The sequence below is a fragment of the Oryctolagus cuniculus genome, chromosome 12, assembly GCF_964237555.1.
Source record: "Oryctolagus cuniculus chromosome 12, mOryCun1.1, whole genome shotgun sequence".
In the NCBI taxonomy this organism is placed as follows: Eukaryota; Metazoa; Chordata; class Mammalia; order Lagomorpha; family Leporidae; genus Oryctolagus; species Oryctolagus cuniculus.
Window position 1 is genome coordinate 104,601,912 of NC_091443.1, and position 27,906 is coordinate 104,629,817.

At 56.6% G+C, this 27,906-nt stretch overlaps 1 protein-coding gene across 8 annotated transcripts in view; it reads right to left on the bottom strand.

Annotated features, from left to right (window-relative positions):
• Positions 1–27,906, bottom strand: part of ARNT2 (aryl hydrocarbon receptor nuclear translocator 2) — a 189,682-nt gene that overhangs the window by 113,723 nt on the left and 48,053 nt on the right. For 5 of the 8 annotated variants that reach the window (XM_051834290.2, XM_051834291.2, XM_051834289.2 and 2 more), the window contains exons 2-4: positions 24,710–24,824; positions 15,963–16,010; positions 2,901–3,114 (exon numbers count right to left, since the gene is read on the bottom strand). In XM_051834290.2, the coding sequence (XP_051690250.2) occupies positions 2,901–3,114; positions 15,963–16,010; positions 24,710–24,824 (377 nt within the window). The remainder of the gene's footprint in view (positions 1–2,900; positions 3,115–15,962; positions 16,011–24,709; positions 24,825–27,906) is intronic. The other 3 variants (XM_051834295.2, XM_051834292.2, XM_051834296.2) reach the window with 1 other exon arrangement.

The following is a 27,906-nucleotide window of genomic DNA, read 5'->3' on the forward strand; positions in this document are numbered from 1 at the left end:
ATTTTCAGGTCTTCCCAACCGGAAGAACTGTTTCAAAATAAAAACAGAAAGGAAGGAAGATGCAGGGTGTCTGGGGAAGTAGAGAATTCTCTGTCGTGGGAGGAGGGGTGTCTTCAGCCGTGGGAAGGTCACACGGGACAGCTCCCCTCCCCGCGGCCCCTCCCCCTCCCACCCTCCTCCCCAGCGCTCTTCTTCGGCAGTCACGCACCACCATCCAGACCCTGCCCTGCCTTGGCTCAGTAGAGGCTAAGAGCATGGATTTGTGTGTGTTTTTTTTTTTTTAAGATTTTTTTTTTTTAATTTTAAAGTCAGAGTTCCAGAGAGAGAGAGGAGAGAGAGATCTTCCATCTGCTGGTTCACTTTCCAGGTGGCTGCAATGGCTCAGGCTGGGCCAGGCCAAAGCCAGGAGCCAGGAGCTTCTACTGGATCTCCCACATGGATGCAGGGGCCCAAGCATTAGGGCCTCTTCCGCTGCTTTCCCAGGCACATCAGCAGGGAGCTGGGTCAGAAGTGGAGCAGCCTGGACATGAATCAGCACCGGTATTGCAGGTGGTGGCTTTATCTGCTACACCACAGCACCGGTCCCAACGGCATGGATTTCAGAAGAAAAGGAGACTGTCACCCAGGGCCCCTCGTCTTCGCTGTGCAACTCTGCGCACGTAACTTAACGTCCTCGGCTCCCCCGGCTCCACACCAGCTTTTTCCAGTGAGCTTTCCTGGGGTTAAATGAGCTCCTGTGTGGGAGGAACTTAGTAGGGCCTGGCGCACAGTAGGCGCTCTCCACAAGTGTAGCTATCTTCACCCCGGGCTCGACTCAGACATCTGCACAGCGGCCTCTCTCCTCTCCGCTTCCTAATCTGGTCACATAAAGAGTGGCGTTTGCACCAGCAGATCAGACGCCCACTGTCAGTCTCTGGGTTCGAGTCCCAGCTGCTCCACTCCGATTCCAGCTTCCCACTAACTAACGCACACCCTGGGAGGCAGCAGTAGCTGCTGAAATAGTTGGGTTCCTGCCACCCATGTTGGGAACGAGAATGGAGTTCCCAGCTCCTGACTTCAGCCTGGCCCAGTCTCAGCCACTGTGGGCATCTGGGGAGTGAACCAGCAGAAGGGAGATTCTCTCTCTCTTTCTTTCTGCTTTTTTTTCTGATTAAAGATTTATTTATTTGTTTGCAAGTCAGTTACAGAGGGAAAGCGAGACAGCAAGAGATCTTCCATTTGCTGGTTTACTCCCCAGATGACCAAAACGGCCAGGGCTAGGCCAGACCAAAGCCAGGAGCCAGGAGCTTTCTCCACGTCTCCCACATGGGTGCAGGGGCCCAAGCACTTGGCCATCTTCTGCTGCTCTCCCCAGGCCACCAGCAGGGAGCTGGGTCAGAAGAGAAGCAGCTGGAACTGGAACAGGTGCCCACGTGAGATGCTGACACTTCAGGGGGCAGCTTCATCTGCCACAGCGCCGGCTCCCTCTCTGCCTTTTAAACAAATCAAATTAGCTGATTACTCAATTTCTTAAGACAGAGATTCATTTCTAGTACCGGTTTGCAGGATTTGGATAAGGAATAAAGAAAAGTGGAGATACAGCTTTGAACCAACTCTAGCAGACAGTGGCACTTAATAAACTTCCGTGGGGTTTCCTGCCAGCTGGTCCCCCTTCATCATTCTACAAGCCCCGTGTGTCAATCAGCGTGTCCTCCTTTGACACCTGCCAAGTGTGGGACCGTGTGACTCTTCCACAGATTGTCAAAGGGAGCCGGCAGGTAAAGCACTCGTTAAAACGTCTCCACAGGACACGCAGTGACAAACGCCAGTTCCTCTTCCCTCCTTCTTTTTCTAAGCTCGACTCCCACGACAGAAATAGACTCTGGGCTCCAGCAGCAGAACAAATGCCCGCCCTCATCTCCTCCCACACCTTTTCCGCTCTGTCTTCTGAGGCTCTGGGCGCACCATCCCCGTTAGCAAAATTCCTTCTGTTCCCCTCTTCAGTACACTGGTGGGGACTCCTTCCCGACAACACCAGGCACCGCCCCCACCCCCATTCTGTGCTGGCCACACACTCTCATCTTGTTAAATGCCCGTGTTCTACATGCGTTGGCACTTCCTGGCTGCATCTCCTGGCACCCGTGTCATTTTATCCCTTCCCGCCCCTCTGTCCTGCACAAAGTGCCTTCAGTCCTTCATCTCGTGGATCCTGCAAAATCCTCAGAATCAGGAAGGCAGACAGCTTCGCCCCTGTCTCACAGATGAGCAAACTGAAGCTGTGAGGGTTTGCTGACCGGTCCTGCAACCTGCACGTGGGAGGACCAGCGCTCCTGACTCCTGTGAGCCCATGGATACGCTATGTCGTGAGTTGCTTCTTCCAGGCTACCCAAAGACCCCGAGAGTTGTCACAGACCCAGCTTTGAGGTCCTACCTACCCGTCTTTGTGGTGCCAACTCGTGGCCCCTTCCTTAAGCAGCTGACTGAGTTGGGCTCAGTGTCCCGGTCTACAGCTGTAGCTTCTTCCTTGGGCTTGAATAAGGACTAGATGGCATAACACACAGAGAGACAGGACTTGGGCCAGGCACGTGACAAACCCCTGCTGAGTGCTATTGGTGGCACTCTCTGTCCCTATGACCCTGAAGGCAGCCACCACGCCTCTCGTGGCACACGGTGCTTCGTACCCACTTCTTCCCATGACAGCCCGCTAAGCGTGTCCAGAGACAGGCTCCAGTGTCCTCAGAGCGGTGCCTCTGCAACGCACACAGGGAATATGAAGGCTTGGCCTCACACCCTCTTGGCACAGAGCGAGACATATCTCCCTGGCTGTGTCCCTTCGTCCACCTCGAGCTGTAGCTCCCCAGGTGGTCTAGTCCTTGCTGGTGAGCCCGCGAGGATGCCCGGGGAGGCAGGAGAGCCGGTACCTGCTCAGTGAGGAAGGAAGGCTTGTACGCGCCGTCCGTGGACTTGTTCCCGGTGCCTCTCATGGACTTCATGTGCGACACAGCCATGCGCAGGATGGTGAGCTTGTCCGGCTTCCGGGCCAGCGCGCTGCAGGTGGGGACCATGTCCGACAGCTCCGTAATATACTGGGTCATCTTGTTCCTCCGGCGCCGCTCGATCTCACTGTGGTTCTCTCTTCCCAGAAGGCACGCGATCGGGAAGGGGCGAGAGGAGAAGGATCAGACCAAGGTTACAGCCCCGGGGGGGAAAAATGGCGCACTGGTAACACCAGGTCAACCAGAGCCAACGTGTGCTAGCCGAGAGCTTGGGGTTGGTATGGAGCAAAGCCGCTCCTTCGATGCCTCAGCCACTCATGGCTCTGTGTGTGTGGCCGGCAAAGATTCCACAGTGCCAACCCCCAGACGTGCACAGAAGTCTCCGGGTTACCCCAGCGAGCTTGAGTAGACTAAGACATGATGCAGCTCAGTGATCTGTGCTCCTGCACTCATGAACCTGACACGGCTGGGCACGCAGCCCTGGCTGTGCTACGTCAGCACGTGCTGTATGGGCAAAAGACGGCCCTGGACCGCTCCTGCTTTTCCAGGAAAGTTCCCGAACCTGAGAACTCTGGGTTGGCCCTGTTGAAGTCAGGCCCTCTGGCCAGACTTGTCTCCTTCGTGTTTCTGCACGCCAGCTGCCTCCTACCAAATCAATCACAGAGCTTCCCTCAGCCGCCCCAGTCCAGGAGGCAGACCCAAGTCACTTCCTCTGCCCCTCACTGGCCAGTTATAGAGCCGTTCTCCTCTCCCAAGATTGGCATCACAGAGCATGCTGGGAAGCAGTGGGCAGTGAGTCTACCTCATCCTGCAACCACCTGGGCCCCCCCCCCAAATTGCACAGACATGATCGGCGGCACTCTAGAATGTTCCTAGGCTTTGAGTCCCGAATACTGCCAGACATGCATGGATTCACTTTGTTTGTTCTACAGGCAGCACATTTTCTTTTTCTTTTTCTTTTTTTTTTAAATTTTTTGACAGGCAGAGTGGACAGTGAGAGAGAGAGAGAGAGAGAGACAAGAGAAAGGTCTTCCTTTGCTGTTGGTTCACCCTCCAATGGCCGCCACGGCCGGCGCGCTGCGGCCCGCGCACCGCGCTGATCCGATGGCAGGAGCCAGATGCTTCTCCTGGTCTCCCATGGGGTGCAGGGCTCAAGGACTTGGGCCATCTTCCACTGCACTCCCTGGCCACAGCAGAGAGCTGGCCTGGAAGAGGGGCAACCGGGTCAGAATCTGGCGCCCTGACCGGGACTAGAACCCGGTGTGCCGGCGCCGCAAGGTGGAGGATTAGCCTAGTGAGCAGCGGCGCCGGCCTACAGGCAGCACATTTTCTGCAACACTGTATCAGAACAGGTGCATGCTTCTCTGGTTAAAAAACAAACAGCCAGTGACAAAGAAAAGCTGCAGCAAGGAATGGCCGAACTTCCTCTCCGGGATGGGTTAAGAGGAAACACTAGCCAGAGAGGAGGCAGAGAACAGTGTTCCCATCTCACAGACAGCCACAGCCCCTACCCTCCCCAAGTCCAAGGCCACGAAGACACAACTGTTCCTTGGGATAAAAGAACTGTCTGAAAATGCATCCCAGGTCTGCGGCAGAATTTCGGGTTCTGCTGGTGCTCGGAGAATGAGAGCCGCACTAAGAGCAAGACAGGAACATTCCCGGGCAAGGCTGCCTGCAAATCAACACGGCACCCCACCTCCCAGTCCAGGGTGCAGATATGCCAATCAGGCCTGATGCCACACAGGCGGCGCATGTCAGAGGGAAGCGCGACTGTGGGGAAGGCCATGCCCGTGGTCAGGCTTCAGGAGGGCGGGGGAGGCGGGCTCCTTTCCTCAAGCTACAGGGGCTTAACGAGAAAGGGAAAACACTCGCTTTGCACAGTGGGATGTGATGAGAGGACCCCGAAAGGCAATGTAAACACCACAAGAGAACCAGGGAGAACAGGAGGTACCGGTCCCAGGGGTGGAGGGGCTGGGGAGAGGGGGCTGGAGGAGGTGGCCGAGGAGGGACCAGGGTGAGCTGGGCCTAGCCTGGCAGCAGGAGTGGAATGCAGGTTCTGGAGGGAGGAGGGGGAATGGCAGGATCAAGGGAATCTGAGATGGGAGGAAGGTGTTGGGGGTGGGGAGAAGACAAGCCTGGGGAGGCGGGTTGCAGACCTGGGGCCTGGATACAGGGACAGAAGAGCGAGTATAAGCAGTCGGGGACATGGCCAGAGCATAGAGAGAGCTGTGACCCAGGCCAGGCCAGGACCCCTTGGTGTGCCCTGGCCCTGTACTTGGGTGGTAGTTTGGAGCAAGTGGGGGATTCCTGGGCCCGGTGCTCTCCTCCCACGCCCCAGGGACAGCTGTTTTGAGCCGAGCAGGCCGGGCACCAGTGCCTGTGCACCACAGAGCAAAGACACTTCGGGGTGGGGGGGGCACACATGCAGGGCAGGTGGCGCTGCTGTCCGTAAGTGGGCAGAGCTGTTTGCTAGGGGAGGGACAGGTATAAGAGAAGAGGATGGGGGCCATCACGTAGGGAACGGGAAGGTGGCGACAGGGCAGAATTTGTTAGGAGAGCCGCGGGGTCTCTCGGCTGCCTGCAGGACTCCTCGGGGAAGACATACAGGAGTTCCTTTCTTGCCCCTGCATAATTCCAAAGCAGGCAAATAAACGTGAGGGCACATGGAAAAGCGGGAAGAAATAAAAATAAATTTATGTGGGGTGCAAAAAATTGTTTGGAATCCATGCATAATTTATATATATATATATATATATGTATGCATTTTCCGTGAACTTGTTGAAGAACCTTTGTTCAAGTGGTGACCGCCCACCCTGAGCCAGCCGGGTCCTCCCCCATATGCACTGCCCGCTGTGCCCTCAGCGAGGTGCCTGTGGCAGGAGGCCATGGGGGGCTCACTCCAGGAATGGCCTGGGTAAGCTCCCGGGGGGTGGGCCTTGTCGGCCTGCTCGGCGGAGGGGCGGCATGCAGGGAATGCGGCCTGGGGCTGCAGATGTCAGGCAGGAATGTGCGGCTGTTTAGGACAGTGTATCCATCACCCTCGGCCGCACGCCTGCACGCGCCTGTGGGGAGGCCCAGGGGCACGGGCGCGCCTCCCACGTGCTCTGAGCAACTCCCCAAGGCTCACCAGCACACACACACCCTGGAGTTAGCATTCTGCCTCCAGAACCAGACCCCTAGGCTCTTCCTCATCAGGCGCCACATGCTGCCCCCTCCTCTGTTCCAACACACATCCGACCACTTGACGCCTCCCCTCTCGGCATCACAAGAATGCCGGGTCCACTCCGTGTGATCTCCAGCCCCACTCAGCATGCCTGGCTTGCTGCCTCCCCTCACCCCCTTGTCCCCGTTAAAACCCCTGTGGAAATCTCTCGGCTCTCTTCCCATTCCCCGCACCCACCGTCACCTCCCTTCCTTCCTCCCGAATCTCATCTCCCTCCAGGTCCACCTTCATGCTGCAGCCACATGGATCGTTTTTCAAAATGCAAGTCTGACCCTTCCCTTAAATGCCTTCCACGGAGCCCCAACCCCACGTCAAGTCTGAATCTCTTGCTAGTTACCCAGTGACTGCTCCAATGCGGGGGCAGCTACCCGTGCCTCTGATACCGTTTTCCAAAGAACTTGGTCACACTGCCAAGGATCATCTGGCTTGATAAACACTGCTGGGGTAAGGGGAGTCTTTGTGGGGGTCTTAAGCAGAAGTCTAAAGCAACTTTATCACAGTACTCCATAAATCGATCTGTGAGATAAGGTGCATAAAGATAACAACATTAGAGCAACTGTTTAAAAACTGACTGTGGCGTAGCAGGTGCAGCCGCCACCTGTGATGACGGCATCCCATATCAGAGCATCGGTTTGAGTCCCAGCTGCTCTGCTTCCCATCCAGCTCCCTGCTAACGCACCTGGGGAAGCAGCAGAAGATGACTCAAGTGCTTGGACCTCTGGTACCCATGTGGGACACCCAGATGAAGTTCTGGGCTCTTGGCTTCAGTCTGGACCATTGCAGCCATTGCAGCCATTGGGGGAGTGAACCAGAGGATGGAGGACCTCTCTCTCTCCCTCTCTCTCCCTCCCTCCCCCCTCTCTATCACTCCACCCTTCAACTAAATAAATCAGTCTTTAAAACCTGATCATGTTCACTGTTGAGCCCAGAAAGTGCTCAGAACCTGTGGTTTATGAACTAAGGAGTTAGCAGCAAGAGGTCAGAACTGAGAGCTGCCAGTTACCTGGCATCCGGATTTCACTGGTAAGTGTCAGAAATACGAGGGAGCTTCCAAAACTTGGCGGAACTGTGTATTATGGAAAATCAATGAATGATTTTCAGAAAAATTTGGGCACATAATGAAAGTGTCTTTAAATTCTATTCTATAGACTTTTTAGAGTGCCCGCGTACATGTGTCCAGTTCCACTGCCCGCGTACGTGTTTCCGGTTCCACTGCCAGCGCACGTGTGTCCGGTTCCACTGTGATGCCTCCGTGCAGGCAGCAGGAGGAGAACGGGCCACCTGTTAGCACAGAAGGGGCCAATCTGGGAGGCCAAGGCTGCCTCCGGCTCAGTGTGTGCTGGGGGGAGCTGTAGGGGCGATGCTGGCGTCTGCGTTGAGAGTGCCCCATGCTGTCATGCCTGCGTAGCTTCAAGAAAGCAATTTGCCCCTGATTGATGCAAGCAGGACTAGTGACTCAGCATGTGGCTAGCACAGCTGCTGGCTTCAAAGACAGCTCCTTGTGGGCCCAGAAGACCCAGAGCCCGGCGCCGGGAAACACTGGTGGAGATTAGGAGGCCAGGATCACGGGAAGAAGAGAGGCAAGTGAGTGTGTGTGCTTGGAAACTTGGGTTTCTTCCCAGCTCTGCTCCAAAAGGGACCTCCTAAGCTGAATCAGAACAGCGAGAATTTTGTAAAACCTCAATAAAGAGCATCCCTAAACTCAGTGAACGGCAGCTGAGTCTCCCCTCTCCCACGGGGAGGGAATTGAGACCCAGCACAGGCAGACTGAACGTGACCGCCCCTATGCTGGGGGCGGTCCTCCATCACTGTGGACCTGCTGGAGGCCCAGGAAACACCATGCTGGGTGCCAGGGGACAGTGCTGCACAGGACAGAGAGGTCAGAGGCCAGCAGGGGCCACAGAGTGAGCAGGTGCAGGCACGGTCCCTGGGCTGTTCCCTTGCAGCCTGAGGGGTAAGGAAGAGGATGCTGTGAGTGTACATGATGGGGAGACAGCCCGAGCAAAAGCCCCAGGGACCCACCCAGGCACCCAAGGACCCCAAGCAGCTCTGAAAGCCCCCAGGCAGGTCCAGTTTGCAAGAAACCTGATGCCGTCCCTTGCTTCTTTTCGCCCATGTCAAGGCTGTGGACGCCTAAGGGCAGCCAGTGGACCAACTTGGTCTAACAGAGGCGTAAGCCAGGTCCAGCTGCAGCCAGGGACTCCTCACTGCCACGGTGCAAATCTGAGAAGTCAGCACTTGAACAGCAGCGCTGGCGGCCACAGCTCACTGCCGGCTCTGTCGCAACACAGGGCACGGGGGACGCTCTGCAGAGCAGCCGTGCCACCATGGCCCCAGGGCTGCAATGCCTCAGCCTGTGCTTCCACCTCCTGGGAGCCACACGGCGCCCCAGACCTCTGTGGCCCCAGCAACAGAGAACAAGCAAAAGCTTCTTCCCGCCCCAGGTATCTCCAAGCAGGTGCATGCTCAGAGCCGCCAGGCTTGCGGACGGGCCTTGGACAGGGCACAGCACCCACGCATTTCCCCAGATGGCATCAGCACACAGCACCTGGCCGTCCTCACTCCTCTCTGGCACACAGGAGGGAAGAACACACCCCTCCCAGCTCTTCAGAAGCATCCTTCAGGGTCACCACTCCAGTGTTGTGGGGGCCACTAGGCCACGGGAAAGCCATGTGGGAAGCCCGATCGTGGCTGGCCCCAGGCCTGCAGGGGCACCCATGAGAGGACCCGGCTGGGAAGTCTTGCCAGCACCCAAGGTTTCTCCAGGAAGGAGAATGATCCCTCCTTAGTCGGGAGTAGGGCAGGCACCTATCCACAGCAGCTACAAGGGACCCGTGTGTCCATGCTGAGTATGGGGCTCATGCAAACACAGGAAGGAGTCTAAGAGCCCAGAGGAGCAGTGGCGTAGGGGGCTAAGCCTCCAACTGTGGTGCCAGCATCCCATGCAGGCTCCAATTCATGTTCCAGCTTCTCCACTTTTTTTTTTTTGACAGGCAGAGTGGACAGTAAGAGAGAGAGAGACAGAGAGAAAGGTCTTCCTTTGCCGTTGGTTCACCCTCCAATGGCCCCTGCGGCCGGCGCGCTGCGGCTGGCACACCGCACTGATCCAATGGCAGGAGCCAGGTACTTATCCTGGTCTCCCATGGGGTGCAGGGCCCAAGCACTTGGGCCATCCTCCACTGCACTCCTGGGCCACAGCAGAGAGCTGGCCTGGAAGAGGGGCAACTGGGACAGAATCAGGTGCCCCGACCGGGACTAGAACCCGGTGTGCCGGCGCCGCAAGGTGGAGGATTAGCCTAGTGAGCCGCGGCGCCGGCCCCAGCTTCTCCACTTCTGATCCAGCTCCCTCCTAACGTGCCTGAGAAAGCAGTAGAAGATGGCCCAAGTGCTTGGGCCCCTGCACCCACGTGGGAGACCAGGAAGAAGCTCCTGGCTCCTGGCACCTGGCTTCAGATAGGTCCAACTCTGGCCATTGTGGCCATCTGGGGAGTGAACCAGCAGATGGAAGACCTCTCTGTCTGTTTGTAATTCTACCTCTCAAATAAATGAATAAAAATCTCAATAAACAAAACAAAAGAAAGCAAGCCCAGATCCTCCAAAGACAGGCCCAGCCCCAGTGCCTTGGCTGATGCTGCTCCCAGAACACACCGGCAGGTGTCCCTGGCTCGGCCATCGGTGCGTGGCATCCACACAGCCACCCACAGGAAACAGCTCCTCTGATTAAGGGAAAGGAGGCTGCGGCTCCCAGAGCGTGCTGATTTCAGGCGAGCTGGGCCCGGCTGCCCCAGGAGCTGCAGCTGCGTCTCGCACTCCCGTTCCACTGCAGGGCCCAGCGGAGCCCGGACTCGGAGCTACAGCTCCCGGACACAGCGAGCAGCTCTATGGGGAAGGCCAATGCCTGCAGCGTCCACAGACACAGCCCGGAACACCTGGAGGTTGCAGAAAGCATGATGCCTCGCTCCCTCCACCAACCCTGGAGTTACCCGGGTGATAGCAACCGGCATCCAGGTTAATCCGCTCAGCAGAAAATCACAGAGGGACAGGGTCGGCGAACATGGCAAGAAAGGCATCCAGTGCCGGCCAGCCACCTCTGACGTCGAGACCCAAACACCTCACGTCAAGAAATGAGCAGTCTGTAGAGGCCTGATCCTAAGAGAGCTCACGCCAGCGCCTTCAGCCCCAGTACCAGCCCTGGCCCCCTCAAAGGGCAGGGGCTCTCCCTGCTCACGGGCTGCCCTGCACCAAGTCCTCGCCAGCTCATCTGCAGCACTTTCTGTTCATCAATGACAGCATGGGGAGGTGGGGAGGGAGGAAGCCTAGAGGCCTGGCTGGGCACTCAGAGCCACAGCGTGGACACCTCACCCCACGGAGTGCAAAGGCTCGGCTAGTGTCGCTCTGCTTTAAGGTAACATCCCAAAGCCCCCGCCATGTGCCCCCACAGGCTGGCTGCTAAGATTAGGGCAGACAAAACAGGCTAACTCCCACTGCTGCCTGGCCATCCCCTCTGTGAAGTCCTTCGAGGGCCGGGGGCTTGGCCCAGAAGTTAAAGATTCAACCTGGGATGCCTGCACCCTGTGTGGGACTGCCTGGCTTTGAGACCTGGCTCTGCTTCCAATTCCAGCTCCCTGCTAATGTGCGGTGGCCCTAGTACCTGGGTCCCTGCCATGCACATGGGAGACCCGGATGGAGTTCCCAACTTCAGGATTTGGCCTGGCCCAGCTCAGGCTGTTACAGGCATTTTGGGGAATGAATCAGTGGTTGGAAGTCCTCTCTATCTGTCTCTCTGCCTTTCAGATTAAATAAATAAATACCAAGTGCTTTGAGCATTTTTTTTCCACCCAGAAATGCAGTAAGCAGCTCTGTAAGCTAAGCTGACAGACCAAGAATTCTGGGAACCAGCACTGCATTCTGTGCCAAGAAAGATCTCCCCAGGACACACCCACCTTGCATAGTTTTCCCTACCCAGAGGGTTTTGATTATCATACCTACAAACAAAACAGGGTGGGACGCATAGAAAGATTAAAACAGCATCCCCATAATCTATAAAGTCAGAGGGATGTCTGCCAGCTGAAATACCATTAAAAAAAAAAAAGGATCAACAGGTTTGATAGCAAACAGGTCAAGGTGCGGGCACCTTCCTGTGGTGGACACCTTGACTCTGAGTCCACTGGCCACATTCTACAATGTGCAAGGAATGACACAACCTCCCCAGGGCACAGCCTATGGCAAGGGGGCTTTGATTCCAGGCTCTTCGGAGGCCCCACAGCCCTAAGCCCTGGAGCTGAATCCATAGCGATAACCATGGGAACCCCTCAGAAGGGTCTTGGGGTCAAGAGCAGACCTGAACCCAGCAAAGCTCAGGTTGACGGGGCCTGCGTTGTGGCACCAGTGGGTTAAGCTGCTGTCTGCAATGCCCATGCCCCTTAGTGGAGCACAGGTTCCAGCCCTGGCTGATCCAGCTCCCTGCTAATGCACCTGGGAAGGTAGCAGAAGATGGCCCAAGCACCCACATGGGAGACCCGGATGGAGCTCCTGGCTCCTGACTTCAGCTTGGCCCAGACTTGGGTTTTGTGGCCATTTGGGAAAATGAACCAACAGATTGAAGATCTCTCTTCTCTCTCTCTCTCTCTCTCTCTCTCTCTCTCTCTCTCTCTCTCTCTCTCTCTTCACACACACACACACACATACCACACTCTACCTTTCAAGTAAATAAATAAATCTTTCAAAAATAGGTTGGCATCAGGCAGTGACACGAATTCATTTTAGGAATGAAAGTATGGTGGTCCCTAAGTTATACACTTCAGATAAAAAGACATTCCCCGTATATTGGAAGACAGGACACAGTGGGTTAGGGAAATGTTGCACACAGATGGGGGTACTTCACAAAAATTCGTGGAAATGGCATTGAACAGTAACTTCCTTTTGGTGGGAAAAAAAAAAGAGTGAGGTCTGTATGAACCCTCCCAGGTCTCATTGCCAGCATCAAGGGGCTCTGTCCACCTGGGAGGCGGGCGCCCATCCTGGCTGCATGTCCTTCATCCCCACACTCTGGGAGAGCCCAGGAGCGGGGCGGGGGCCTCTGCCTCCTTCCATTGCCCTCTGGGTTGATCCACTCTCTGAGAGTCCCAGGTTTCCTCCTGCGCCTGCAGTGGGGTCAGCGGCCAGCAGGAGGTGGATGGGGTCCCACTGCACACTGCTTCACAGGGGCACGGGTAACATCCCAGAGCCGGCACCAGCACCACCATAGTGGCACACCGCCCCCTTCCTGTGGCCTACGTCTGGATGAGAACTTTCACAAAGCTCATGGGAGACTGAGAGCCAGAGAAAAGTCTGTGTTGGTGCAAAACCCGAGTTTGAATTCCACGCGTGCCGCACACAAGGGTCTTCCCAGTGAACTCAGAGTGTTCCGGAGACAGGGAGCTGCTGGGACAAAAGGCTTGGAGGCTGCCATTCTGAGAGGCGGGCCTGAGGAGGTGCCAGGCGCACTCAGACCCGGCTGCGCGAGAGGCCACTCTGCCTGCACCCACTCCCTGTGCCCCTCCTGCTCTGAGCTGGCACCAGCCGCCCCTGCACCCTGGAGGCCCTCCATCACGGGCACCACTGGCTGCCCACGCATCCCGGGCCCAGCACGAGCAGGTGCACACCCATTCTCTGCCCCCAGGACTTCCCTTCCTCCTGCCCCTCAGCCAGCCTCTCCCAGGGCCGCAGCCTCTCATGGACTGACCACAACTTCCTGCTCTCCTGGCCTTTCAGACTCCCACAAAGCCAGAGGGACACTTTGGCTGCATTCAGCCTCCAGCCCTCCCCTGCCCCCACTGCCGTTGGGCCCTTGGCCTCTTCATCCCCGCTCCCAGAAAATCTTAACCCCTTCAACCCAGCTCCCCAGCCTGCACCGCACCTGTCAATCCCACCCTTGAGCCCAGGAGAAGCCGGCACCCCCAACCCTAACCGGCTAGAAAGCCCGACATGGAGATGGACAGGTGTCACCTCTTGTTTGGAGCCCACCACGTGAGGCCAGGGTGGAGGGTTTTCACGACCCCTCCTCCTGAGCCCTGCCCGCCTCTCACACGCACTATGTGACTTAAATCCCCCATGGCACATAACCGACGGCGCCAATGACATGGAAGCCACGGGAATGCATCCCCTGACTTCGAGAGCTGCCCACTGAGTGCTGGCTGCAGCTCCTTCGCCTGGCTCTCGCGTGGGGCTCGAATCCTGGGATCCATCCCACCTTCCAGGGCTCTGGCACTCTCAGTCCTTCCCTCCTCCCGTGAGGTGCTCCCAGCCTCCACATCATTCATGACACACCCTCCCCAAGCCCGCATGCCTTGTCTGTCTTTGCACCCATCCACGCTGCTCCAAGACTTGTCCCCACTCATTTCCTCCTCTGCTGGGGAGCCCCCAGCCCCGCTTCAGTCCAGGTCTGTGCCCACCATCACCACTTATGTCCCTGTGAGTCTGTGTGGGGGCAGGGAACCCCCGAGGGTTGGCAGAGCCACGTCCTGCATGTCACAGCCCCAGATCAGCGTGTGTCATGGGTGGGAGAGACAGCTCGGGTCTTGGGACACGGTGAAAGTGGCCTGAGGACTGATCAGGTGCTGGAAGGTGCGTGTGTGTGTGCACGTGTGCACCTGTGTCCAGATGAGTGACACCCATGTGAGGTCAGGTGGTATGGGCAGCCTCACGCTCACTTCTCTGTCCCCTCTGAGGCCGGTGTGGTTGTGCGCAGCTGTGATAAAGTGAGAACCACACCAGGTTGGCTATGAGTCACTCCTATGTGACCATGGCTGTACCCCTCAAACATGTGAGCCGCGAGATCTGTAAACGGAGAGGATGTTGGAACTGGGGCCCACGCTTGAGAAACACTGGCAAAGCTGATTAGACACCTAGTGGGAGACAGAAGTGGAGGCTCGGCACCTGCCCAGATGCTCAGCCAACAGCCATGCCAAGGTGGCCGCCGGCTCACGCCTCAGCACCCACGTGCTCCAGGCTTCCTTTGACGGGCTGCAGGCAGAGGAGTGGCCCCAGGCACCTCGCCACCAGGGGCTAGAGCCCAGGTGACCATCCTCCATCCTGCCGTGATACGGTGAGGTGGCCTCTGGGATCCTACACACTCAGCCCTTAAGTAACAGCATGTGTGGGAAGCATGCCCCAGCTTCTCTCTCTCTCTTATTTGTAGTGTGGAGGGGGAAGGATACAGCTTGTAGAAGCCCAGGTCTGAGCCCCGACTGTGTCAGCACTGGCAGACTCGTGAGTTGGTTACACAGTCTAGGGTTTCTGTCTCCCTGGGGTCGGGCCTCAGACAGCCGGCTCTTTGTTTGCCTGCTGTTATTGACATTGACCTTCGGTGTCACACAGCTGTCACTCCTCATCTCAGTCCCGGGAGCCCGGGAATCACCATTTCCTGAGGGCAGTGGGCTCTGGAATGTTGTCTCAAGGGGGACTGACACAGCAGAATCAAAGTGACTGCTTCTCCAAAAGGGGCCGCGGACGGCAGGAGAACCCCAGCACCCGTATTTCAGAGGTTCACGAACACAGGGACCCCTGCTCCTACAATGTAGCCTGAGAGATGGCTGGACATCCAGGCCGGGGAAGGAACAATGCACGCCTTTGTGGTGCAAACGCTCGTCTTGTGTTGATGCTAAACTCCAAAGCCATCAGCGAGCGAAATGCAGAGGAAGGGTCCCCTCTACGGCCACACCCCAAGCTGAAGCTGCAAGAAGGAAGGTGAGGGTCTCCCGCAGGGCAGTTTGCTGCGGATGTGGAGACTCTGGGAATCCCTGGAAAGTAGCAAGGTCAACGTCCTTGCCGGACCCGTGGGAAAGGGAGCTGGAGTTACAACCACAACCATGTCAGCTAAGAGCCGAAGGCACCGCAGCCATGGGAACCAGCAGCCCGGGGTGCGTCACTGGGCTCAGCGCTCCTTCTCAACGCTGCTGCAAACAATGGGGACCCTGGGGCGTCTCCACCGGTGGGGGTGTCCAGGAGAAAAGCCACTGTCACCTGCATCAAGGTTTCAAGTTCACCAAGCATCGCACGCGCGCGCGCACAAGGGCGGCTTGGAGGTCTGGCTGACGGGCAGGAATGTCAAGGCATGGAAAAGTGCACGCAGATGGGAATTTTGCTCAGAACGATGGAATTATCTGTGCTTGTACATCGCATTGCCAAAGTGCCTATCATACCTGAAGCAAAGCAAAAGCAAACAAAAGTCTCGAGGCTGGGTTTGTCTTATCTTTCATGCATGTCCCGGACAGATCGGTCCCAGCAGCTGTGATCTGGTTCCCTCTCTGCCTGGTGACAGCCCCACGCACAGAGCCCGGCTCCAGATGCTGCCACGTGGCCAGCGAGGGACACGGTCCTTAGAACACAAGCCAAGGTTTATAGCCTGCACTCGGGAACGGGGCCACCCATATGTCTCCTTATTTTCCACGGACGCAAAAAAAAAAAAAAAAAAAAAAAAAAAGAAAGGACTTCTCTTACTTTCAACTGGAACTCTAGGTCTGTCTTTTCCAAAGGAATGCATTAAAGTTGGCAGGCACTGTTCAACTTCAAAAGCAAGTGGAGTTAAGAACTTGCTGCCGAATGTTCTGATAGTTGAGGCTGGGGCCAAGCTTGGCAGACGCAGGCACACGAGGAGGGCACGAGAGGGACAGAACCCAACCACGTCTTCTTCCCCAGCAAACGACAGGAAACCCCTCTACACCCCAGCACGGTGATTGCTGGCGGCTGTCCTCCTCAATCCTGGAAAAGTAAAATCAGCTTACCTTGAGAATTTACTGGGGCCTTCGCCATCTTCGTCGTCAAAGTCCATCCTGCAAAGGCAAGAGCACAGTGTGCATTGGTCACGGGTGGAACATTTTACCGGGAATGCGACCTGCTGGCACAAAGGGAGATTTAATCAACCAGGAGGATGTGCAGCTGTCCCAGGCTTTGGCTGTGCTCCAAGCAAGATCTCAGGGCCGGCGCCTGGGAAGCTGGCATCTCATCTGGGCGCTGGTTTGAGTCCCGACTGCTCCACTCCCTGCGCATGCACCTGGGGAAGCCACAGAGGATGGCCCACTACTCCCACGTGGGGGATGGCCCAAGTTCTCCCATGTGGGAGACTGCAATGGCGTTCCAGGCTCCTGGCTTCAGCCTGACCCAGCCCTGGCCAATGCAGCCATTGGGAAGTGAACCAACAGATGGAAGATCTCTCCCTCTCTCTCTCTGTCTCACCTTCTCTCTCTGTAACTCTGCCTTTCAAATAAATAAACAGAAAAGAAACCTTTTTTAAAAAGCAATCGAACAGGCTCAAGACAGGCGGGGGTCATGTGGGAGGTCTTCAGTACGAGGGCCACAGGGGACCGTCAGCAATGCCCGGGTCCCAGGTCAGCACGCTTGCTTCCCTCCAGCTTTGGGGATACCTGCTCCCCGGGCATCATTTCTTCCACACGGAGATGTCCCTTTTTTATTTTATGGTGTATTAACAGATACAGCAAGTTCAGGGCCAGTTCTATGGCGTAGCAAGTTAAGCCACTGCCTGTGCCAGTTTGAGTCCTGGCTGCTCCGCTTCCTATCCAGCTCTCTGCCAGCAGCCTGGGAAAAGCAGAAGATGGCCTGTTTGGGCCCCGCCCCCTACCTGGGAGACCCACATGAAGCTCCTGGCTCCTGGTTTTTTTTTGTTTTTTTTTTTTTTTTTTTTTTGACAGGCAGAGTGGACAGTGAGAGAGAGAGACAGAGAGAAAGGTCTTCCTTTGCCGTTGGTTCACCCTCCAATGGCCGCCGCGGCCGGCACGCTGCGGCCGGCGCACCGCGCTGATCCGATGGCAGGAGCCAGGAGCCAGGTGCTTTTCCTGGTCTCCCATGGGGTGCAGGGCCCAAGCACCTGGGCCATCCTCCACTGCACTCCCTGGCCACAGCAGAGGGCTGGCCTGGAAGAGGGGCAACCGGGACAGAATCCAGCGCCCCGACCGGGACTAGAACCTGGTGTGCCAGCGCCGCTAGGCGGAGGATTAGCCTAGTGAGCCGCGGCGCCGGCCCTGGCTCCTGGTTTTGACCCAGCTCAGTCCTGGCCATTGCAGCCATCTGGGAAGTGAACCAGCTGATGGAGGATCTCTCACTCTCTGTGTGTCTGTCCTTCTCTGTCCATAACTCTGACTTTTTTTTTTTTTTTTTGACAGGCAGAGTGGACAGTGAGAGAGAGAGACAGAGAGAAAGGTCTTCCTTTTTGCTGTTGGTTCACCCTCCAATGGCTGCCACGGCCGGCCCGCTGCGGCTGGCGCACCGCGCTGATCCGAAGCCAGGAGCCAGATGCTTCTCCTGGTCTCCCATGGGGTGCAGGGCCCAAGCACCTGGGCCATCCTCCACTGCACTCCCGGGCCACAGCAGAGAGCTGGCCTGGAAGAGGGGCAACCGGGACAGAATTGGGCGCCCCGACTGGGACTAGAACCCAGTGTGCCAGTGCTGCAGGTGGAGGATTAGCCTATTGAGCCGTGGTGCCGGACCATAACTCTGACTTTCAAAGTCAATATACATCAACCTTTTCTTTACAAAGAAGAAAGCACCAAGGCTTCTGAAAACAGGGCTTTGGGCGGGATACGGGGATTACAAGGAGCGAGGCGGCACCGCCACTCTGAGGCTTGAGAACCGGGCTGGTCTCTGTGAGCTTCAGTGGAAAAGGCACCGGAAGCCACGTCCCATGCAGTCCAGGCCAAACAGGGGCTGTGGATGCGGGAGCAGCCGTTTGGGGGTCTAAGCTACTCAATTCAGCCATCTGTTGAAACACACCAACGCACCAAGGATTCCCACTTTCCTGGGCCTCTCAGTACATACACAGAATCAGGCCTGCATGGTGACTGGCTTCACTGATATCCCAAACCCTCCAGCACCCCTGAGGATGCTGGGCAGGGGGAACTGGCTGGTAGCCAGCGCACCCAGGGTCTTGGGGATGGAAGTGAGAAAACACAAAGCTGGCTTGGCTCTCCTGGACAGCTGAGCTGCGTGGGGTGCACTGGATCTCAGAGTCCTATTCCTGAGTGATGCATGAGGCAGGGGCCTAGTGGGATCCAGGCAGAAGGGAGGCCGGCCTGCCACACAGCCCAGGTTGGAGAAATCCCTCATCTAAGCAGCTCAGTGCAAGGAGGGAGTGAGCACTCAGAGTCCACAGCTCAGAGGCCAGGGCTGTAGCCTCCAGTTCCACGGGCCGTGCTCCAGTGGCTACCAGGTGACCCGCGGCAGGCCCAGAGCTCAGGAGCCACCAAGCTGCAACGGGAGAGCTATCATCTTTCCACAGTGCACTCAGGAGGCCCCACGGGAGGGAAACCACATTCTGCAGGCTTGGGGTAGCTTGAGGGGCCCAGGCGCTGGGATCAGATAAGGGAAAGGAAAGTTTTCTTCTCAAAAATAGCATCCATTGTCTGTTTGTGTTTTGTTTCACGCTCAGGGCAGCCAGAGTTCTGGGCATGGTTTATCCCAGGGTCAAAGGGTCAGATCCCGCACCAATTTGGGATCCTGGGTTCTCAGACACAAGGGTCAGCAACTGCTGAGAGTGAAAGGACCGGAGGAACCAGGTAAGCCAAGAAGATGACAGGGATGGCAACAGAAAGGTTTGTCGTGGAGAAAGCTGGTGGACAGGGGAAGCTCCGTGCAAACTCCACACGCTCGTCCCTCCGGGAGTCAGACAAGCACCTGCACAGGGCCGTCTGGAAAATCAGGCCGAGAGCAGCCTGGGCCCGCCTGACACCTGGGTGATGCCCGCCAAACACAGGGCGCCCAAATCCGCACAACCGCGTAACCACACTGCCACCCAGTGTTCATTTTGGGAAGAGCGACTTTGCTGTCCACAGGGATGTAAGTTACTAAACACCCCCGAGCCGTCAGAAGCCTTTCAGTGTTAAGGAGGAGGAAAAACATGGCACTTTCAAAATTCCAAAGAATTCCTGCAAGCATCTCGCAAGACGTCAAGCAGGTGCGTGACCAGTTTTTTTTTTTATTTTATTTATTTATTTGAGAGGAAGTTACAGAGAGGGAGAGAAAGAAAGGTCTTCTATCCACCAGTTCACTCCCCAGATGGCCACAACGGCTGGAGCTGAGTCGATCTAGCCAGGAGCTTCTCCCGGGTCTCCCACGCGGGTGCAGGGGCCTGGTACCTGGGCCATCTTCCACTGCTTTCCCAGGCCATAGCGAGAGCCGGATTGGAAGTGGAGCAGCCAGGACTTGAACCTGTGTCCATATGGGATTCCTGCACCACAGCGGAGGCTTAGCCCACTACGCCACAGTGCCAGCCCAACCACATTATCTTTAAGGTTCCTTTAGCTCTACTTGACACAAGTGTGATCATCAGGTTCCTTTTTGAGAGATGTCACTCACGAGCCGGCCCTCGCTTCTCAGCCTGATCGATCTTCAGGGTGCTTAGGGTAGCACTGTCCTATCTGGGACTCCTGGGGTTCCTGGGCCTTGGACTTCAGTGCAATAACTGCAGGAGTCACGGGCAAACAGGACAAGGGATCACTCCTAGCTTTAGCAGAGCCAGGTATGTTTTTACCAAAGCCGGTCTGCTCCTGATGGAGCAGATAAATGGGGCCATGAGCCATGGGGTTTAGGGCCCTGCCCTGGCTAGCAGTGGCTCGAGCAAGCTGAGGCGATCAGAAAGCAGTGGCCCTGCCCAACGCCCAGGGTTTTCTTAAGTCCAGGAAACCAGGATCCATCAAGAAAAAAAAAAAAAAAAAAAAAAAAAAAAAAAAGAGGAACCGGGCACCTGTGCCTCCTAACTGGGCGATTGATGGCACGTGTGCAGCTGTCGGAGTTAGTGACTTAGAAAAACTCAACGTGGAAGCGAACTCAAGAGGAAATCAGGACCCCCAACGATTGTTCAAATCCTCAGGATGGCTCATCCCTCCCCAAAACAGATTCTGGGCTTCGGCAGCTCAGGGTAAACGCTGATCGTCACGATGCTGCCACCTTGGGGTTTTCTGTCGCCACTGCAAGGTCTCCGCCTTAATACGACCTTGAGAAGCAATGCTGGTTTCTCCAGCTACAAAAAGTCCAAGTACATCATCTTCTGTCTCGTGTCTTTTGTGTGCCTTAATATACTGAAGCACCTGTATGCTGAGAGACCTCAAACGTGAATGCTAGGTCCTACTGACCTCGGTTTAAAGAACTCCTTGCAATGAGTGGATGCAATGAGTCTTTAAGGGCTGAGCCGAAAAGGCACTTGCGCTCACTTTGCTGTCAACAAGACTGCACTCTTACGGGTGATAAAAAGACAAGACAGGGGCCCGTGTGGTGGCCCGGTGGGTAAAGCCACCCCCTCGGGCACCGGCATCCCACATGCGTGCCTGTTCCAGTCCTGGCTGCTCCACTTCCAACCCAGCTCCTCAATAATGCCCCTGGAGGCAGCAGTTGATGGCCCAAGCGCTTGGGCCCCTGTCACCCAGGTGGGAGACCCAGGTGGAGCTCCAGGTTCCTGGCTTTGGCTTGGCCCAGCCCGTCTTTGCATCCGTTTGGGGAGTGAACCAGCAGATGAAAGATTCTCTCTCTCTCTCTCTCTCTCTCTCTCTTTCCCCACCCTGTCTCTGTAACTCTGCCCTTCAAGTAAATAAATCTTTAAAAAGAAAAGCCAGGAGAGACACTTCTGAGCTTGCCCTTAGTTAACAGTGAGCAACACGAATCTCCCAGCAGTGATGATGTAATAGTGATGACGATGCATCATGGAACGTGAGGCATCAGACAGAATTCATGGGTGCCCTGAAAAGACAGGTGATCACGCCAGCAGGGCTGGCTCACAGAGGCAGGCAAGGCCCTGGCCAGCCGGACACTCCTGCCACCAAGACAGGAAGCCAGACACAGGCGTGCTGGACGATGCACAGCCTTGCAGGGTCTGGAGCAGCAAGGCTGGCATGCGAGGCTGACGGAGGGACACGCTCCAGCCGCCCACGGGGGTACGACACAGGGAGGTGCTTCCTGCTGGCCATGCACAGTTGGAATTGCATTCTCCATCATTGGCCTATGGTAGAAGCCCAGTGTTGGACTCCCAGGCAGTAGGGAAGGACCGATGGATGTATGTTTCCTATAACCTCCACCTGCCACGCCCAGTGGGGCTTAGCTCTGGGGGCAGGCACAGAGCCTAACAAACCCCTGTAGCTCGTTTCAAAGCCCCTCGCCAACTTTATCACTGAGATCAGAGAAGCTACTACAAGGATGCAGGTTAAAGGGCAGGTGCCTGGCCTAGCAGCTGCACATCCTCGTCCTGCGCCAGAGTGAGTACCTGGATTCCTGTCCCAGCTCCGTTTCCAGTTTCAGCTTCCTGCTAATGTGCACCCGGGGAGGCAGCAGGTGATGGCTCAAGGACTCACCCGGGAGACCTGGATGGAACTCCCAGCTCCTGGCTTTGGCCTGGCCCAGCCCCAACTGTTGCAGGCATTGGGGGAGTAAACCAGTAGATGGGCGATCTCTCTCATGTGTATGTCTGTCTGTCGGTCTGTCTCCGCCTCTCCAGTAAGTTAAATGTCACGTTTTAATGCATCACACAATACCGGCTTCAGCTCATTCCTCACTTTAGAAAGACTCTGACACCGCCCACTGCCAGGAGAGCCACAGCTCCCTAAGCTGCTGGCCACCCAAGGCCATCGGGGATGGGGGAAGACGGTGCAGCTTCCTGTCCCCCATGCTGGCCAGGCACGTGGCCATTGGACACGGGAGCCACCAGGGGTCAACCCTCCGTGCTGTGAAGCACAAGTGTGGGGTGGGGTCCTTGGCTGCGCTGATTTCCCTCTCCCTGTCTCTCTTCCTTTCCCACTCCTTGAGTCTCTCCGAGGGCGTCCCTCCCCCTGGTCCAGAGAGGACAAGGCAGAACAGGGGGAAAAGACAAGGACAGGTGCTTTGGGGGTGGTCACTGGGCCCTCTGTGGGGTCACCCATGGGGCCGCAGGCTTCCTGGTGACCAAGGCTGCATCAGGGCCTCCCGGGACCTCTCCTGAACGCCCAGGCTCCACTGTCAGCCAGTGTTACAGCTGCTATGGAGACTGCTCTGAGGAGCAGAGGCCTCCCTGGGACTTGGCCAAAGGAGCCAGGGTCGGGGGAGGGCGTAGACCCCAAAAACGGGGACGACAGTGGACAGGCCCCAGGAGGAGCCCGGGCTCGCTGGGGTGCATTGGCAGTGGCTGCTCATCCTCCTGGGTCTCGCGTGCCTCTTCCTGATGTTTTTCTCCCACGACTGGAAGTGGGAGTGAACTCTCTCAGCCCCTGGCCCCAACGCCAGGCTGCGTGCATGGGACCCAGCAGGGTGAGAGGCGGCTGGGGACCACAGAGTTGGGACTGGGCCCCGGGGCCAAGTCAGCAGCTCAGGGAGGAATCGGAAGCCAGGGTCTGGACCCCGGCTCAGCGCAGACCAAGGACGGAAGGAGCCCCAGCTGGCTCCAGCCCAGGCCCTGCAGGAGGTGGGGGCGGAAGGGCGGGAGCTTTGCTGACCCAGCCCACGCCCTCCTCACCATCCTGTGCTGCTAACAGACGTGGGCGAGCGTGGGGCTTTGTCGCCAGGGGCTGCCAGCTGGGGCACAGAACACTGAGAGCTCATCTTCAAAGGCCTGCAGTTGTAAACAGTCGCTGGGTCGATGGGCTGACCGGGCACGCATGCTGGGCCGGGCCGAGCGCCTGGTTAGCCAGCATGGCCGTGTCCGCAGGAAGCGACCCAGCAGCAGCCAGCTGGAGAGCGAGCTGCGTGTGTGGCACCATGGCGACCCCGCAACGGCTGCTGGGCCTTTATAAGACGCTCGCCAGTCTTTCAAACCTCAGCCTCCCCTCTCAAGGCTGCGCTCCACACACACAGCCGTCTTTCTCACCAGCTGAACTCCCCATGCTGCAGCCAGAACTCGGAGCAGGGGTCGGTCAGGACCCCACTTGGGACGTCCGGATCAGAGTGACTGGGGTCAAGTCCCAGCCTCCCGCTAACGTGCATCGTGGGAGGCAGGATCCTGATGGCTCAAGGATTTGGGTCCCTGCACCCACATGGGAGACCTGAATGGAACTCCCTCCAGCTCCTGGCTTCTGCCAGGCCCGGCCCCGGCCATTGCAGGCATCTGGGGAGTGAACCATCACATGGAAGATCTGTGTGTGTGTATCTGTGTGTGTGTGCGTGTGTGTGTGTGTATCTGTGTGTGTGTGAGAGAGAGAGAGAGAGAGAGAGAGAGAAATAAATAAAGTGAGTCCTGGCTAGGACAGTTTTTACTAATAAATAAATGAGTGGGCTGGTGCTGTGGCATAGTGGGTTAATGCCCCAGCCTACAGCACCAGTATCCTATATGGGTGCCGGTTCAAGTCCCGGCTGCTCCATTTCCAAACCAGCTCTTTGCTATGGCCTGGAAAAGCAGTAGAAGATGGCCCAAGTCCTTGGGCCCCTGTAGCTGTGTGGGAGACCTGGAAGAAGCTCCTGTCTCCTGGCTTCGGATCAGCTCAGCTCTGGCCATTGTGGCCATTTGGGGAGTGAACCAGCAGATGGAAGACCTCACTCTCTTTCTCTCTCTCTGTCTCTCTCTTTCCCTCTCTCTCTCTGTAACTCAGTCTTTCAAATAAATAAAACAAATATTTTATTAAATAAATAAATACATGGAATTATAATGCTGGGTGACACTCCAGCCCCTCTCCATCCCAGGCCCTGGTACGCCCCCTCTGAAGGTCACATGGACCGCTCAGGGTTAAAACGCTAGACCAGGTACAGAGCTGCAGCCCTGCAAGCCTCGGGCTGGGCGGGGGAGGGGGGGGGTGTTCTGATGTAACCGCAGCCACACTCCTACGGATCAAGCATTGCTTCTGCTTCCTGAGAAGCCCTGGTGATCAAATGCTTCACCAAGAACAGAATGGAGCCAGAGGAGGAAGGGGGCTGAGGGGTGCGCTGAGTCTCACGTGCACGTGTGTTTTCCCCGCAGGATCCGTGAGTGGGTTTGATTTTCAGTCCTGTGCACAGCTGCAGAGGTTGCACATCACAGCAGACGCGAGTTTTGGTTTCCTCTGCTCAGGAGGGAGGTGCTCCCTGCCCCATCAGAGACAGGACAGCCAACAGCACTAATTACCTCTCCTGGCAGGGCAGCCTAGAGTGCAAACTTTAGCCACTCTTTTGGAAAGCATCCTGCTCATCACCCATGCAAGATGAAAGAGGAGCAGCCCAAGGAGGGGAAGGAAGTGATGCGGGGCCCAGGGTGGACTCTTGCAGCCCTCAGGGGCTGGAGCAGCTCTGCCAAACCTGGCTTGGATGCTCCTGGAGGTGAAGGGCCAGTCTCTCCCTGCAGAGCCGGGCCCCAGTAGGATCACAGAGCACACTCTCACCGGGAGGACAAGCAAGCACAAGTCCCCAGCTGGGCCCCCTGAAGCCCCAAACACTCCAAAGCAACTCCATTCAGAGATCTTGCAAAATCCAAACAGGATGCAAACGGCTGAGCTTTGATCCTGCAGGAGGGGGAGGAAATGTTCTTCTCCCAGGCCAAGAGCCTTGCTCAACAGTTAGAAAGCCCAGTTCCTGGACGCGCCGCAGGGCTGCTTACCCGGAACGCCGCTTTCCTCCGCGGGCGGGCACGGCCCCTGCCATCCTCACCTGTCCAGAGGCCGCCACGGGGGCCACAGGCAACACCACCGATCCTGGGATGTCAGAAGCCATTTCTGGAATGCAGCACAGAGAAGAGGTGTTGTCAGGGCCAGGAGATTCCCAGGAAACAGGAGCAGCATGTGGCGGGGGCGGGGGGGGCGGCCCCTCCGACTGGGCTCCCACAGGCTGCACTGTCCATCAACAGGACTCCCGTACTCAATGCTGGCAACAGTGGCTACAAAGACTCAGTGCAGTTTTAGCAGCTTCTATAAGGGATGTCTGTGTCCTGGTCCTCCAGGCACAAGGAAGGCACAGAGCAGCCTGGGCTGCATGGCCAAGACCTGGGGTGGAGGTGGGGGTAAGGAGACCCATCACTGCTGGATGCACCCCGAGAGCCAGGGCCCTGCATCAGCCTTGCCCTGGGTGACAAGTTAAAGCATCCAAGCTGGCCCGACCCTCAGTCTGGACTCAGAACCCATGCGTCCTGGAGCCCTGCTGGCCCCTCTGGTCAAGAGCAGGATGGTGCGTCCAGAGCAGGTGAAAGACCCACTCCAGGCGGCACCAGGAGCCAGGGACCACAGCAGACGGAGGCGCCCTGGCTCGCCATAGCCAAGCCTTTCCAGGAATGTACACTGATTTAAAGACCAAGAGGAGCAGTAGATGAAGAAACCCTTCCCGCAAGTCATGGCTAACACGTGGTATCTTACAAGCCAGACCCCCAAGATCACGGGCAGCATCTCGGAAACCACTCGGTTAAAAGGTTTCTGCTGTCCATCCCAGGGCAAGGTCAGTACTGGACATGGTGGTGTTCTTGGGAGTGACTTCCTCCCCGTTCGCTTTTCTGAGCTCAATTCTCACCCACCCACCGCAGAAGGGAAGCACCAGCCTACAGAGTATCTATTTCAATAAGACAAGTTCAAGGTCCATATGGAGACCTGGGCCCCCGCTGATGAGAAGGGGCGCCTGGTGACGGGGGCGGTGCACCTGCTGCACTCGCTGACTTCCGGGGGTGGGGGTGGGGGAATCCAGACAGTCATGCGGCAGTCGACCCACATTTACAACCACGGACACTGTGCTTCAGAAACACGATCAAAGTCCAACTCGAGCCATTACACTCACAACTCTTGAAGAACTCTTCTAATAAACAAAATCTTGACTCAGCCGCCTCGCTGTGCTCGTTCGACTTTGAGAACTATTACAGATTTTTGTTTTGTTTGTTTAACCAATGTGCAAATTGAAAAGTACTCCAGAGGGGAGGGAGGAATGCCTTCTTCAAAGCAACTGTCTCCTCTTTCATAAGCATTGTACGGGCTTGCAGTAGCTAAGCCATGCGAATGGCAATGATCCAACCACCTTATTGCCTGCCTACTTCTGATAAGAAAGCTACTTTCTTCTTTTGAAACATGTCCACGTTAAGTCCCCAAATTGAAGGGCATGATTGTTGCTGCAGCAAACACAGCTGAAAATAAAAAGTCACTGCTTATTAAAATAAGTTCCATAGAACAGGAGTCCTGGAAGGTTCTCTAGGGGAGGAAGCCCTAAGGTGAAACAAGTCAGGAAAAGCTGTGAGTTTAATCCCTTGCTTAGAGATTCCAACGGTCATGAAAACACACCGAGGAGTCGTGAGGGAAGGAGCTTTTTTAACTCTGCTTCTCTCTGCATGTCATAAACGTCCCTCGTGGTGCAAAACTCTCCAAGTGTATTAGCTGCTCAGCTCGTGTCCCACCCACACTCTGCAGTTTAAAGCCAGCTGCCACCCTCTCGCCTCTGAGTTGAGGAAACTCCGAGCTGGAAGAGATTTTGACTGAGTTGAGTTTGCAAAAGCTAGAAGGGTTCGTCCCTTCCCTGTCCCAACTACCTTCCTGCTCAGCGTGGGAGTGGGTGAGGCGGGAGTATGCTAGGTGAATGACACTCGTGGATCTAATCTCGCGAGAACACAAAAATGCCTGTTGTGCCGCGATACCAGTAGCACAGCCTTGAGTGCCCCACGGAAGGATGAGGACCACCGAAATCCAGCCCACTCTCAGACAGAGCCGGGGAGCCACGCGAAGGCAGTGAAGGCGGATCACACGGGCGCCCCCAGTGGGCCAGGGCCCGAGGCAGACCATAAGCAGACCCATCTGCTCAGCCTCCCAGCCAAAGGGCCACCCTCCTGAGCGCAGGCACACCCTGCCTGTACCAGGTCGCGCTGGGCACCCTCGGGCCCTCCATGCATTGTGCACGATACCACGTGTGATCGACAGGTTGGCTCAGGTGGGCTCTCCCATGGAGAAGTCTCACACGTGTCAGTCAGGCATCACGCTCAGAGAGAACTCAATCACGCGTGTGCCAGGCATCCAGTGCCCCAAGGGGCACAGCAAGAGGGGCGGCTGGACTGAACACATGAACACACCACACAACCTAAAAACGAGAGGTGCACACGGGTCCCCAGCTAACAGAGGCAGGGGTTTGCCCTCCCCAAAACTGTCCCAGATTATTTCTTAGGGACGTCTGACTCCTTCCAGTTCTGGCTCTCCTCTGCTGACTTGCATTTGCCTGCCTCGTACTCATTCCTCTACAGAGACCCCAGGGCAACTTCCTTACCCAGATCACTTCTTTCTTGTAATAAAGAAATGAGAGCGTTGCCGTGTTTCCTGAAAATGTAACATTTCCCCCAATCTCTTGCCTTTTTCATACCTTAAGATTCTGTCCAGTACTACAGGAGGCTGTTTTTTTTTGTTGTTTTTTTTTTTTTTTTTGACAGGCAGAGTGGACAGTGAGAGAGAGAGACAGAGAGAAAGGTCTTCCTTTGCCGTTGGTTCACCCTCCAATGGCCGCCGCGGCTGGCGCGCTGTGGCCGGCACACTGCGCTGATCCGATGGCAGGAGCCAGGTGCTTCTCCTGGTCTCCCATGGGGTGCAGGGCCCAAGCACTTGGGCCATCCTCCACTGCACTCCCGGGCCACAGCAGAGAGCTGGCCTGGAAGAGGGGCAACCAGAACAAAATCCAGTGCCCCGACCGGGACTAGAACCCGGTGTGCCGGCGCCACAAGGCGGAGGATTAGCCTAGTGAGCCGCGGCGCCGGCCTTACAGGAGGTTTTAATAAGTTACAGTTGAGACAAGATCAATGATCCCAACACCATTGATCCAGGAGTCCCCTCCTGTCCCCCATAAGAT